The sequence below is a fragment of the Tympanuchus pallidicinctus genome, unplaced genomic scaffold (assembly GCF_026119805.1).
Source record: "Tympanuchus pallidicinctus isolate F22 unplaced genomic scaffold, pur_lepc_1.0 scaffold64, whole genome shotgun sequence".
In the NCBI taxonomy this organism is placed as follows: domain Eukaryota; kingdom Metazoa; phylum Chordata; class Aves; order Galliformes; family Phasianidae; genus Tympanuchus; species Tympanuchus pallidicinctus.
Window position 1 is genome coordinate 108,664 of NW_026294785.1, and position 13,837 is coordinate 122,500.

Consider the following 13,837-nt stretch of genomic DNA (forward strand, 5'->3'; position numbering starts at 1 on the left):
CACGGCGCAGGGGCCGCGGCGGCGGGGCTGTGAGCCATGCTCAGCCGGGATCCCCTGCCCTCCGGCGAGGGCGGCCAGGAGAAAGCCATGACGGTGCGCTCGGTGCTGCTCAACCGCGACTCGCCCGACATCGAGAGCCGCCTGCAGCGCCGGCGCAACCGCACGCAGCAGGTGCGCTTCAAGGACCTGGTGGAGGGCAGCCCCCCCCCGGCGCCCTCCCCCGGCCCCAACACCCCACGTGCCTCGCCGCCCCCCAGGGCCCCCCCTGAGCCGGCGGCTCTCTGTGCCTCGCGGCGCAGCTGGCCCCAGGCCCAGCCGTGCTCGCTGACGCTGCCCGTGCCCGGGAAGGCCCGCGCCAGCGCTGCCATCCAAACCTCCCCCAGCCTCCAGAAGCCCTTCCCGGCCCCCCGGCCCCACGGCGGGAGCGTCTGCGATGCGGCCGCGGACACGGGGCTGCTCGCCGCCCTGGGGAGCGCCCGCTGCCCAGGGGGAGCTGCGCCCACCGCCTCGATGCGGGTCGTTCCCCCGCGGGCGCCCGCAGCCGAGCGCGCCCCCTCCCTCGCCCCGCGCCCCGCAGCGTGCCGCGTGCCGCCGCCACCGCCCAGGGATCCCCGCCCCCCGTACCCGGGCACGGCCGGGTGCCCCGCTGCCAGCTGCACCCCCTCGGCCAGGAGCTGCTCCGCCGAGCCCTGCGCCCGGCCCGGCGGGACCCCCCGGGATGGGCGGGAGCCCCCCCAGCGTCCGGCCTCCGTGCCCTGCGCCCGGTCTCAGCCTTCCTCCGAGCTGTGGGTGCTCGGCCGCAGCGACTCGGAGCGCAGCCTGCCCCGCGGGCACCGCCAGCCGCCCCTCCTCCACCAGCCAGCTCAGGGCAACCCCCCCCGCGACCCCTCGCCACCCCGGCCCCGGCTCTGCGGCTCGCCCTGGGGGAGGCCCTGCTGCACCCCAGCTCCCGTCCCACCGGCGCCGGGCTGGCACAGCTCTGCCACCGCTGCACCGGAGACCGCGCCAGCCGCTCTCGGCCATCCGGACACGCAGGACATCTGCAGCCAGCTGCGGGCTGCCGAGCCCGGCCACGAGCAGGCAGCTCTGGAGAGGCACGAGGGACCCCCACACGGCGTCAGTGCAGTGGTGCAGCCCGGTGGGCGCACGCTGGAGCCCCCCCAGCACGGGCAGCCCTGCCTCAGCACCCAGCAATCGGAGACGCTACGCCACGTGCAGGACCTGCTGCAGATGGTGGTGGCAGCCAAGGGGACACCGGGAGCCGCGGCGGGGGATGAGCACGGCCACACATCTCAGGGACAGGGGGCACAGGGGGACCTGCAGTCCCAGCTGCAGTCCCTGGAAGGAGTGCTGGAGACCAGCCAGCAAACCATCCGTGTGCTGCTGGACGTCATCCAGGACCTGGAGAAGAAGGAGGCCCAGCGCGATGGGTGAGTAGATGGGGCGGCGTCTGGGGGGGTTTGGGCTCTGTGGGGGTCTGGTGATGGTAGGGGTGGCCACGCCAAAGATGGGAGCCATGTCACCTTCTGGACGTGCTTCCCTCCGAGCAGCTCAGAGCTGCCATCCTGATCTGCTTGGCAGGGCGACTTGGGGTAGTGGTCTGCCAACCCTTGGCTTGTTCCTCCTGTGCCAGCCAGAGGACGAGGGGAGCAGGGACCCCTTGGTTCTGCTGTGCCCATCGGTCAGTGAGAGCAAAGACCTGGCACAGTGTGTCCCAGCTATGGGCTCTGGTGCTGCAGATGCCCTGTGGACAGCCCCTGCTGTGCCTGCCCTCCTGCACGAGGCGTAAACTGCTCCTCTTGCCTGCTCTCTCCCTGGGAAGCGTAGGGCCGTATCCAGGGGTCGGTCTCTGAGCTGCCATGTGTGCACCACAGGAGAGGCCCCACGGCCCTCTCTGCTTTGCCCTGGCCGTGGCACAGGATGTTCCCTTTAATGACCTGTGAGAATTTCCCTGGCTCGGCTATCAGTGAAGCAGAGCCTTTGCGTGGGCATCTATGCTGGGAGGAACTGCCCAGGGGACACGTTTTGGCAGGGCTTGGAAGGGTTTGGCATGACTTGTCAGGTTTGGCACGGTTGGGCACGGTCTGCCGTGGTTTGGCAGGGCTTGGCAGGGTCGGTGGGGCCGGGCAGGGTTTGGCACGTGTGACCAGCCAAATGAACTGCCTGCGTCTAACGAGGCCCGAGAGCAGCAGTGACGGCGCTGATGGGGACCGCGACCTGCGCCGGCTGCAGGTGGCATTGCAGCCACACTGTGGGAACAGCCTGAGGCCCTGCGACGGGGCAGCTCATTAGCTTGGCAGCTCGTTAGTTTGTCCTCACACTGGCAGAGCTGTCGGCGCTACAGGCGCTGAGCCGGCTGTGCGCACAGCACCGCGCGCACGTTGCGTCTGGCACCGCGCTCGGGCGGCTCCCGTGGCGAGCTCTGCCCTGCCAGATGGGCACCTGCTGGAGCCCTGGCCCTCCTGCCCGAGCGCGTGCTTAATTGTTTAACCAAATTAAACTGCCGCTAAGTGCCTCCTCCCAGGCAGGGCTAATGGAGGATCCCACAGAAGCGTTAGCGAGCGCAGAAGCAGGGCACGGCGCTGAGCCCCTTCCCCAGCGCAGCGTCCGCCCGGCCCTCACCTTCCAGGGCTGCTGAGGGTCCGCTGCCCTGTGTGTCGCGCACGGGACGCGGCTGACAGCGCCCCCTCCGCAGCGCAGCTCCCACCCGCCGCCATCTCTGCCCGCAGCCTGGCTGTGAAGCGCAGAGCTGAGCCCGTCGGAAGGGCCGCCGCGCTCCTGCTGCCGGGATGAGTTTGCCTGCTGACGCTGATGGAGCTTCACCGTGGGCAGCTTAATTAAGATCTCAGCTCCATAGGCTGCCAAATGAGCAAACAAGACGCCCAGAGATACAAGGAGAGGAGTAGGAAATCCCATCAAGGTGATCCCGGTGTCCTTCCTCTGCGGAACGGCCCGGCCCCATTGCCGTGGGTCAATGTCAGGGGTGGCCCTGAGGCTGCACACACCGGCCCCACAGTGCCCCACAGCATCCCCGCATCCCCCACAGTGCCACTTACGGAGCACGGGCTGTGCACGCGCGTATTTCCGTGCTTTCAATGTGTGTATATAAAAGGTATCCTGATCTAATTTGTGTGCCGCTGTAATCCCAACTGCAAGGTGTAATTTGGTGCACTACGAGACCCAGTTTCTGCGGGCTGAGAACAACCGTGATCAAGGTCGAGAAACAGGGAAACGGTTTAAGCAGGGAAATGTGACGGGTTTGTGGGACAGGGAGGTGCCTGAGGGGAGGTGGGGAGGGGGCATCTGCTGGGGGCCCAAACGCCTTTATTGGGGCGCTTTCCCCCCAGTGCCCACGGAGCTCTGGGCTCCCACAGCAACCATCAGCCTGGTGCTGCGTGGGGCCGCGCGGGGCGAGCGCTCAGCACCAGCAGAGGATCTGCAGAGATCTGGGAGGAGGATGGATGGCTCTGGGGCTGAGCTGACCTTTGGGGCTCATCAGCCAGCTCTGCTTTATTTCAGTGCCATGCACCTTCCCTGGAGGAGGAGGATGCTTTGGTACAAAAACATCAAAAAAAAAAAAAAAAAAAGATAAATCCAGCGTGGGCTGGTGATTAGGCTGGCACCTCTCCCCCTGCCCATCTGTTGGGCACCGCTGGGCACTGCGGTGCTCCTACACAGACCCCACAGTGCCCGCGATCCACTCCCCCCATCGTGCTGTGTGTGGGGTGTCCTGGGACGGCCCTGGGCACGAGGTGCAGCTCCGGGTGGTGATGAGATGAGGCTGAAGGCGTGCAAAGGATTTGGGGCTTCTGCCGCGCTCGTCTGGTTTGCGACCGAGTGAGAAACGTGCTCACCGCGCTCGGCACGGCTCCAAAGGGCACTGCATGGGGAGGAGGGGGGAAGGGCCGGGGTCGGGGAGCGGGGCTGGGAGCGGAGCTGCATCCCTGGCTCCCGGCCGCGGTGCCGGCGCAGAGGAGGGCCCTGGGTCCGGGGCTCCTGGCTGACTGCACTGCCGCTCTGTTGCAGGCGGCACTCGTACCGGACGGGGCAGGACATCGCCAACTGCGGGACGTGCCGGGACTGCGCCTGCATCATCTACAGGTACGGGGCAGCGCTGCCGCCCCGGGGAAGTTCCTGCGCTCTTTTCCTCCCCCTTCACTCGGCGCCGCGCTCCCTGTTGGTAGCAGAAACGCCTCCCTGAGCCCGAGGACGGGACGCGGCGCAGTGGTGCGGTGCCATCAGGGTCCCCGCGCTGTCCCAGTGCAGGGTGACCCGGGAGCCCCGCCGGCACCTCCGCTGTGCCCCGGCTCCTCCCGCCGGTAGCGGTGATGCGCTCAGAGCCGGCGCTGAGCAGCGCCATGGGCGGAGGGCGCGCGCTTCTCGGCCGCATCGGAGCTGGAGGTGCCCCAGATCCGCCCCCCCCGCGCTCCGTCCCCTCGCTCGGCCGGGCCCTGCTGGCGCTGCCTCTCGGCGGCGGCTCGTTGCCACCCGAGCCCAGAGCCGACTCCCCGCGGTAGCTCGTGGGGGCCGTCAGCGCTAATTGGGTCTGACGAGGCTGTCTCCATGCGGCACTGCGGCTGGGAGAGATGGCACCGCTGGGGAGGAGGGTCCTGCTGAGGGCTCCCGCCGGGCTCCGCTGCCTCCACGTGAGGGGAAAAGGCTCCGGTGGGACACGGTGGGAGCGGAGCGGGGGGCGGCGGGACGGGGGCAGCTCCACGGGGCTGCGCAGGGCTGCACGCGGCTGCGGGGGACGGCGGTGGTCGGGTGGGCAGAACGAAGACGGGTGGGCAGAGAGCACAGCGGGAAGGGGCTGCAGGACGGCGGCTGCGCTGCGAGCGGCTCCCCGTGCCGCCCGGCACTCGGCCGTCTGTCCGAGCTCGCCCTTTCTGCTAGAGGTAGCTGGGGATAACGCTGCCCTCGTGATGTGTGGTGACACGGGGTGCTGCGCGGCTGTCAGAGCCACGTGCGGTGTCGGCGGCAGCACCTCGCTGATGTGATGGGAGGTGGCTGCTCGGAGATGGAAGTGCTTTCCGGGTGAGGGAGCATCGCAGCACGTGGCCTCCCGCGCCCTGCCTGCTGCGGGGACAGCGGGGGGTCCGGGGACGTGCAGGAGAGCTGGTGGTGCCGGTGGGTGATGCGTCCCCTCCTTCCCTACCCGGACCAGCGGTGCCCCCGTGCCTTGCATCGGGATTGGTTTCAGGCTCTCACCCCGGCTCCTTGTGCTGTGGCTGCACCGGGCTCAGGGGCGCGAGGGCAGTGGGGGTCTGTAACCCCAGCGCTTTGTACAGCCTCTTTCCAGGGGCTCTCGTGGGTCTCAGAGCTGTTCCCCAGCTGGGGCGGGGGCCTGGCTCCCACCCCGGCCAGGTCGATACTCAAAGCATTGTATTGCAGCAGACCCGCAGGGCACACGGGCAGCCCTTGCCCCTCCTGGTATGGGCACAGCATCGCCCCTCAGCCCGGTGCTGCTGCACTCCTACCGCGGGGACTCAGCCCCCGCTGCACAAAACCAAAGTACCCGGTGCCAAAGTGCCACCAGCTCAGGGTGCGGGAGATGAGCTCCGGGCATTCGGGGAGGGCCCACGCAGCGGCTCAGCTCTGCAGGAGGGGTTTGGTGCATTTGGTGTTTAAGGCAACGGAGCTTGGGTGAGGGGATGGAACGGCAGGAAAAGGATGGGGAGCCACAGCCAGGGGCAGCTCTGAGAGCAGCTTCGACGCTAGGAATGAAAGGGGAAGCGCCATTGGGTCAGGGCCGTCTGTCCGTCCGTCCCTCCAGAACTGAGGGTCCCACTGTGCTCTGGCTGCAGCGCGGTGCCGTGTGTGGGCAGGACACGATTCTGCACGATACGACAGCCGCCCTCGGCCCGGGTCCGGCCCCCACCCCACTCACAGCCGCGCTGCACGCAGGCGGTGGGGGGCAGCGGCTGCAGGCTGAGCCGAGCCCCCGGCGCCGCAGCAGCGCCGTGACGCCGCCCCTTCTCCCCGCAGCGTGGAGCACGACTTTCGGCAGCAGGAGGGCCGCTTCCAGCGGGTGCTGAGCCACATGGAGGGCGACGCGGCACACAGCAGCCCCGCACCGGGGCCCGGCCCCCCCGCCCGGCAGGAGGCTTCGCCCCCTGCTAAGCTGGACGCCAAGAAATCCCGGCGGAAGTGCTTCTGGTTCCTGTGAGCCCCGGCACTGACAACCGGCTCCTGCCTCCTCTCCCTCCCTCTGACGTTAGGGTTTGGGTAGCACCAGCTTTTATATTTTTAACCGTTCCGTTTAACGTACTGAAGAACCCGTGTAAATAAGAGGGGGGGGAGCAGCGGCTGTATTGATGGAGAAACCAATAAATTCCAGGGAGACGCTATTTTTGTTACACCCTCTCCTGGCTGTGCGCTTCTGTTCTGGATGCAGCTGAAGCTGCAACCCCCGGTCCCACATCAGTGCTGCGATCCCATCCTGGCCCCAAGCAGCCCCGCGGCTCCAGCAGGTTCTCAGAGACCCCACCGAACAGTGGGAGCACCGTGAGAGCCCTGCGCCCATTGCCAGGGGTGGTGGAGAAGGGCAGGGGAGAGGAGCCCCGGCACGGGCAGGCTGGGACCCAGGAGTGCGGCTGCTCTCATAGAATCAGTCACCCAGGCTGGAGAAACCCTCCAAGATGCCCGGCTCCACCCCACCGTGCCCACTGTCCTCGTCCCCCAGTGCCACATCTCTGTGGTTCTGAACACCTCTGCGGATGGTGACCCCCAGTCCCTGGCAGCCGTGTCGATACCCGACCGCTCTGCAGGAGAAATTATTGCTGAGATCCAACCTGAGCCTCTCCTGATTCAATGAGAGACCGCCTCCCCTCCCCGAGCTGCTCTCTGCCCACTGAGGCCGTTGTGTGCTGGGGTCACCCTGCAGCCTGGCCGTCCCTGCACAGCCCAGGGCAGAAGCTGACCCCCCCCCCGCTCTTTGTCAGGCCAGGCCCCCGTCTGCAGGATGCACCAGTTGATTACATGGGGGCAGAATTCAGCAGCTCAAATATTCCAACCTGCAAAAGGAGCAGCTCAGCATCGATGTAACGATGGCTCTGGATCAGAGCGGTCAGCAGCAGCAGCAGCAGCCCGGCTGGGGGCTGCAAGCAGTGGGGTGAAGCCTGGGACTGCGACAGCACCATGAAAGGGATGAACTAAGGTGAGAAAGCTGCCAGACAGCATTTCTGGAGCACAGCAGGGCCAGAGCGGGGGAAGAGGAGCGCGCAGAGAGCGAGGCTCAGCCAAAGCACTGCCCTCCATCTCCTCGCGCTGCGCATCAGGCCGTGCTCCGGCAGCCGGCGCTGCTCGTTATCTCTGTCACAGCCCCACAGGTAGCTTCAAACAGCTCTTTTTTTGCTCTCGCTTCCTCTGGCACTGAATCATGCATTCTGAGAACAAAGGCTAAAAGCGAGATGATACCAAACCCAACCCAGCACGCATCGCCTGCCTGAATCCACCTGAATCACAACCAGCAAGAGCCCACCCACCCAGACTGCTGGCACAGTCTGCCACAGCCTTATACAGCCCTGCACAGCCCAGCACAGCCCAGCACAGCCCAGCACAGTCTGACACAGCCCAGCACAGGGCTACTTGCAGCCAGATGTATAGGAAGGGCTGCACCCTGCACCATCTCAGCAGTGGGGTCACTCCAAGAGCATAGAGATGCTGTCTGGAATGGCTCCTGAAGCAGGCAGGCCCCTCTGCCAGTAGCAGCAGCATGGCCAGTGAGAAGGGAGGTCCCATCCTGCCCGTAGCACCTTGGTTTAGCCACGTATTTGTGAATGAGAGCCAAGCACGGAATGGCAGAACTACAGGTTTGCTCCAAAACCTCCCTAGACGCGATGCACGGCACGGCACGGGATGACACAGCATGGCAGGTCCCCACAGCACTGCATCCCAAATGCCACCAGACCCTTCCCCTTGCCCCACACAGCCCAGAGCCACGTGCCCGGCCTGCTGCACACAGCCTGGCTGTCCACGCTTGCACAGAGCACGTTTCCTCCTCCCGCATGATGAAACCACTGCGCCCGGTGCAGCTGCGCTGCGCAGAGCCTCAGCCGTGCTGCAGCCTGCCAACAGCTCAGCACGAGGTGGGCATCCCAGCGTGCTGCTCCCATGTGTAAAATGAGGAACGTTTGTGGGGTCCGATCACTGCTTTGCAGAGAATGCAGCCCAAACCCCCGCATCTGCTTCCAGACGAGCCTCCTGCACCGCAAGCACCCTGCGCGCTCCTCCCAGCGCTCCTCCTACTCCGCGACCCGCTTCTGCCGCATTTCCTCCTTCCTTTTTTGGGCTTCCTCGTGCATCCCGCTGCGTTAAATACCCACAAACCCATCCCCAGCAGCTGCTGCCAGACACCACGGCACCGCCGAGGAACATTTGCCACCTGCTCCCCATCCCCACACCACGCAGCCCTTCCCTCACTTCCTCATCCCCGTGGAAGCGGAGCGGCGGAGCCGTCCCACGCCCGGCCAGGCGGTGGTAACTCACCCTGAGGCTGTTGTCCCTCTCCAGGACGATCACCCTCCGGTTCACGGTGTGCAGCAGCCGCTCCAGGATCAGCTGGACGTGCCTCTTCACCTTCACCTGCAAGGCGCGGGGAGTCACGGCCGCAGTGGGTGCAGTGGGGTGCAGGCGATGCTCATCTCCCCAGGTGACCCCGAGCCAGGCCGGGGGCAGCCCTTGTGCCAACGCAGCGCCCCTGAGAGCAACAGGCATCTGCAGCCCGATGAGCAGAAGCTGCTGGCACGGGGAGCAGCCCCACACCGGTTCCTGCTCTGCCGCAGCTCCCTGCTGGAAGCTGCAGAGTTGGCAGGGCTTTTTCTTCATGTGGGCACAGGAGGAACCGTCCCCATGCCCTCAGCAGGGCCCTGAAGCACTGCTGGGCAGCCCTGGCTTCTGCCAGGTGGCTGAGATGTGTAACACAGAGCCACCCGCAGGAGATGTCGGGGTTGGTGGCACTGGCAGTGCCAGCAGAGGCCCCGAATTCACCACTGGGCACAGCAGAGCCCAGGGCAAGGAGCACACATCAACCCAGGCTGTGCCTCCGTGCTCCTGAGCTGCAGCTCTGACACCCGTGGCTGCCACACAGTTCCCACAGAGAGCTGGGAAGGGGCAGAACTGGGGCACCTTCAGCTGAGGCACTGGCACAGGTTGCCCAAGGAGGCTGTGGATGCCCCAGCCCTGCAGGCATTCAAGGCCAGGCTGGATGTGGCTCTGGGCAGCCTGGGCTGCTGGCTGGTGACCTGCACACAGCAGGGGTTGGAGCTGGATGAGTGCTGTGCTCCTTTGCAACCCAGGCCATTCTATGATTCTGTGGTTCTATGAGACCTCCCCCAGCTGCTCCCCTGTGCACAACCTGTGTCCTCTATGCTGGCTGGCTCCACTCACTCCTTCATCCATTCATCCTTCCCAAAACTTCTGCTCAGCAGCTGAAAATCCCCACTGCTCCAACTGCACGCTACGCACTGAAACCTCGGAGTGCAGAAATCCCAACTGACCCTGGGCACAGCAGACCCAGCGTGGCACCCGAGCGCTGGGGAGAGCCTCGTGCACCTCCTGCCCAGCACAGGACGAGGTCCTTCCTTTCACGCAGCCTCTCAGCTTGCATCCTCAGCATGCACATCTCCTCTTTTTGCACCTGGCTGTGCCCGTCCCCACACAGGGATGCAGAGCAGTGCAGTTGGTGGCAGCCACGATCCCCGCCACCCAACTTCAGTCCCACTCCAGCTGTACCAGGAGCGCAGCCCACACCCAATGCAGCTTTTGCTTTCATCTCAGACTCTGTGTCCCCTCGCTGCCTGCTGCCTTCTGTCCCTGTCCTCCAAGCGAGGCACATGCTGGCCCCTGGCAGCCCCAGGTGAATGTCATATGAGCACAAGAGCACTTTGTTCCCAATGCAGAGATGTAGTGAGGAGATCTCCTGTAGGAAATCCTACTCAAATCTCAGAGATGCCCGCAAGAAAGCAGTGCAACAAAGTGCTGCAGGGTGTCTCAGTGCTTCTGCTGTGTGCCTGAGGTCAGCTTTCCAAAAGTGACACACTGCTCCATCATGGGACACATTGAGGGGGTCCCAGACACCTGGGGGGCACCCAGACACAGCCTGGGCTACGGCACAGGCACAGCTGCCAGCACAGGAAAGCAGGCAGGGGCAGCATCCTGCTGAGCTGAAGCACAGCTCTCTGCACTCTCCTAAACTGTTGCAGGAACAGCAGCACCGGGAGCTGCCAGGACGCCCCAAGGGCTTGCAGGGTGGCAGAGAACAAGGCCTCAGGGGCTGTGGGGTGGCGTGCAGCAAAAGGACAGGGCACAACCACTGTGGCACGGGCACGGCTGCACTCAAGGCATCAGCCTGGCGCTGCAGCTGAGCTGAACCTGCTGAGGTTTCATGGCTGCAGCATCCCGAGCCCCAAAGCTGCCCCAGTGCACAGCCTGGCTGCCTTGTACCACAGCCAGTGCAGCCAAGCAGAGCGCAGAGCACGCTCACAGCACCGCGGGTCTCAGGGCAGACACTGCTGGAGGTGTGGGGGGGGATGGCCTCATCACCCTCCACAGCAGATCTGGGAACTGTTTGGATGTTACGGTCTCATAGGGCTGTCTGGGCAGGCAGAGACCCGAGCAGCAGCAGGGTCTCAGTCAAGAGAACAACACCTCACCCGCAGTGCCTCACTGAGGGAACTCCTTGCAGTGAGAAGTAATGAAAACCTCGTGGAAAGCAGGCCATGGCACAGAGCACCGCTGGAGAGCATCATCCCCGTACGCACAACCAGTGGTGTGGGCCCTAAGGGCTCGCAGCACAGCCTGCAGCCCCCAGCCCTCAGGCACTGCTGCAGGCGGCTCCTCCATCCCTGCAGCAGCGCAGCTCCGTGCGCCGACCCCAGGAGACGCCGCAGTCCTGCTCTGGGCAGGAGGTGCACGAGGCTCCCCCCAGGTTTGGGTGCCCAAATCCCCCTGCACACCCCCAGGACCGGCACTCACCAGCTCCGAGTCGCCGCGCTCCCTGCGCCGCTCCTCCTCTGCTCTCTGCAACAAACACAGCGCTGCAAATCAGCGCAAAGCCCCCACAGCCACCCCTGCGACGAACAGCAGCCAGACGTATTTCCAAGGTGAAGCCAACACAGAGAGCAGGGAGCAGCCGAGCAGCTGGGCGCTACCTTCTGGGCCGCGTACAGCACCTCCAGGATGGTGCTGAGCAGCTCAACGCAGGCGTCCTCCTCCTCGCCCCTCTCTATCAGGTCCTGCAGGACGGGCATGGCCATGCGCAGCAGCAGATCCCGGCACTCTGTGGGGCGGGTGGAGGTGTGGGGCTGGCAGAGGGGCTGGCAGAGGGCACCCACAGCTCCCCACACTGAGAGGGACTGAGAGCAAGGAGGGAGCACAAAGCATTTGGGCCGCAGCCTGGAGCTCTGGAAAGACTTCAAATGCTAACAGAAAGGCTCCGCGACTCCGCAGTGCTGCTCTGCTAAGGGTGCTTTGGGTTTAACCCAACAGATGGAGACTTTCTCACTCAAACGGCCCCTGGCTGCCAGGGCTCGGCCAGCGCTGCCTCCGCACAGCACCGCTCAGCTTTGAGGTACCCTTACAGCCATGCTCTGGCAGCCCCTTCCTCCTTGCAGGCAAAACTTAACAAGCCTGTGTTAATCACCACCCGTACTAATATCAATAGTTGGACTGGATGGTCTTAAGGGCCTTTGGATGGTCTTAAGGGCCTTCTCCAACCTCAGAGGTGCCACGGCTCTAAGCGTGAGCTGTGGAACCACACACAGCATCCTTCCCGCAGGACAGCAAACCGCCAACATCCTCACCCTGAAAATCACCGCTGCCACCCCTCTGCAGCCCTTTCCTCCCTCTTGGCCCAATTTCCTTCTGCAACACAACGTGTTTTAAAGCCGTTCCTGGAGCTCAGTACCACAGCACCAGGCGTCGGCAACGAGCGGCCTTTGGCAGCAGCTCTGGGAGCTCAGGTCCCGCAGGCACAACTCGGCGCTGCCGGAGCAAAGGGGGGCAGCGGGGTGGGGGGACGCAAGCTGTGCTGCGCTCGGCAGCGCGGGCCGTGCAGCAGGAGCCCACGCTGCTCTCACCGTAGGACTGGAAGATTTTGCTGTTGACGATGTCAGTCAGGGACTGCAGCTTCTGCCTCAGCAGGCGCTGGGGCTGCAGGTTGCCGATGAAGTCGCGCAGCAGGAGCCTGCCGTGCAGATAGGAGAATCAATGAGCACCAGCCATCAAGCTGCGGGACCCGGCCAAGGCCAGGACAAGGCCAGGCTGCTCTGCGGCCCCAAGCGCTGCCACCCCTTTCCTTCGGAGAAGGCAGCGGGAAGGCGCTGCCCTGCCCCCCGCTGACCCCTGCCAGCACTGAGCCAAATCCCCACGTTGCACGGGAAGGGCCTGAGAGGCACTGCCCACCCCGGGGGGCTGGGGTGGGTATCACTGCGGGGGGGAGAGGGGCTGGGGCCGGGACACTTACCCCAGCATAGAGGCATCAAAGATCCCAAAGACGTCCTCCAGGATGGAAGGCAGATACTTGAGGGCTGCTCCCTGCGCAGAGATGAGGCTGCTGAGCACGTGCCCGTGGGGCAGCGTGGATGGACAGAAGGACGGACAGACAGACATCAAACACACAGGGCGGTGACCACTGCGCTGCCCGCACCCTGCACCCAAAATCACTGCCGTGGCACCCGTGTCTCTTTCCCAATGGCCCCAGGGATGCTCCCAGCACAGCAGCGCTGTTCCGACCCAAAGAAACGCTCATCCCTGCACCATGCCTCTCCATCCCTAATTGCTTCTTTCCCTTTTCTCTACTGAGGAGATACATATTAAACAGATTACAAAGCAGTTCTTTTAATGCATTCATACAACTCTAATTTTAAACCAGAACACTGTACAAAGCTGAACCGCTGCTCGTCTCACACGCTGCCTTGGTTATCTCATTCAGTCACATTCACAGCTTCGGAACAAGCATCTCCTACATTTGATTTCTTTATTAACCTCCGTGCTTAGCCGAGCTGGGCCGATTAACATTAATTTTTCTGCCACTCCTTAATTCTGCATTGACTGCACCCTCTGTGGTGGAACCACAATGGTCAGAGGTTCTGTCAGAGAGGCACGGCTGTGGGGAAGGGGCCGTGTGCCATGGGGACAGCAATGGGGCACGGCTATGGGAGGCACCGTGTGCCGTGGGGATCTGACCGTGCCGCAGCCTGCAGCCCCGTCCCACCTCAGACCTCAGCTGCATTCGGTGCAGAGCAGAGCAGGGGGAGCAGGACCAGCCCAGCACTGCTGGGGTACCGGGGGATGCTGACTGCTCCCCGCCCCAGCAGCACACAGGTTTGTCCCTGACGCTGTGCTGCCCCACATTCCTCATCAGACCCAAACGAGGCTCCTTCCCGGGGCACAGAGAGGTCAAAAGAGTGCAAAACCCCAAAGCCTGAAGTGTTCCAACAAAGGAGCGCTCCCTTCACGAAGAAGGTGGCCTTCCCGGGCGTGCTGCAGCTAACGAGCAATTATCAGCCCTGCCTGAGCTGATCAGATAATTGCAGCTCTAACGACGGGAGTAGGCAGAGCTGCGTCAGCCGCCGGCAGATCCCGCCGGAGGTGATTGGGGGGGGGGGGGGTCCTTCAGGTGAGGAGGGGGCTCTGAGCAGCGGCTGCGTCCACACAGAGGGATGCCCTTGGAGCAGCACACGCGGGGATGCGCTCCGGGCCGGGCCGGGCTGGGGGCAGCGATGCGGCTCTGACACCAAACAGCGCCGCTGCGCCCCGGGCCGGAGCCAGGCGGTATCAGGAATTTCCTCGTGCAGAAATTGGCCCAGAGGAGCTCCCCGAAGAATCGCTCCCATCT

General features: G+C 64.6%; 2 protein-coding genes across 2 annotated transcripts in view; one reads left to right on the forward strand and one right to left on the reverse strand.

Moving 5' to 3' along the window:
* LOC128071999 (dedicator of cytokinesis protein 2-like) overlaps positions 1–13,837 on the reverse strand; it is a 55,376-nt gene that overhangs the window by 20,655 nt on the left and 20,884 nt on the right. Inside the window, 5 exon segments of the mRNA XM_052665310.1 lie at positions 8,488–8,583; positions 10,975–11,019; positions 11,151–11,278; positions 12,078–12,184; positions 12,464–12,534. Coding sequence (XP_052521270.1) covers positions 8,488–8,583; positions 10,975–11,019; positions 11,151–11,278; positions 12,078–12,184; positions 12,464–12,534 — 447 coding nt within the window.
* On the forward strand, positions 37–6,355 carry LOC128071990 (INSYN2B protein-like). Its single transcript, XM_052665298.1, has 3 exons — positions 37–1,430; positions 4,027–4,101; positions 5,986–6,355. Exons 1-3 carry the CDS (start codon positions 37–39, stop codon positions 6,164–6,166), a joined length of 1,650 nt encoding a protein of 549 aa, XP_052521258.1. The 3' UTR covers positions 6,167–6,355.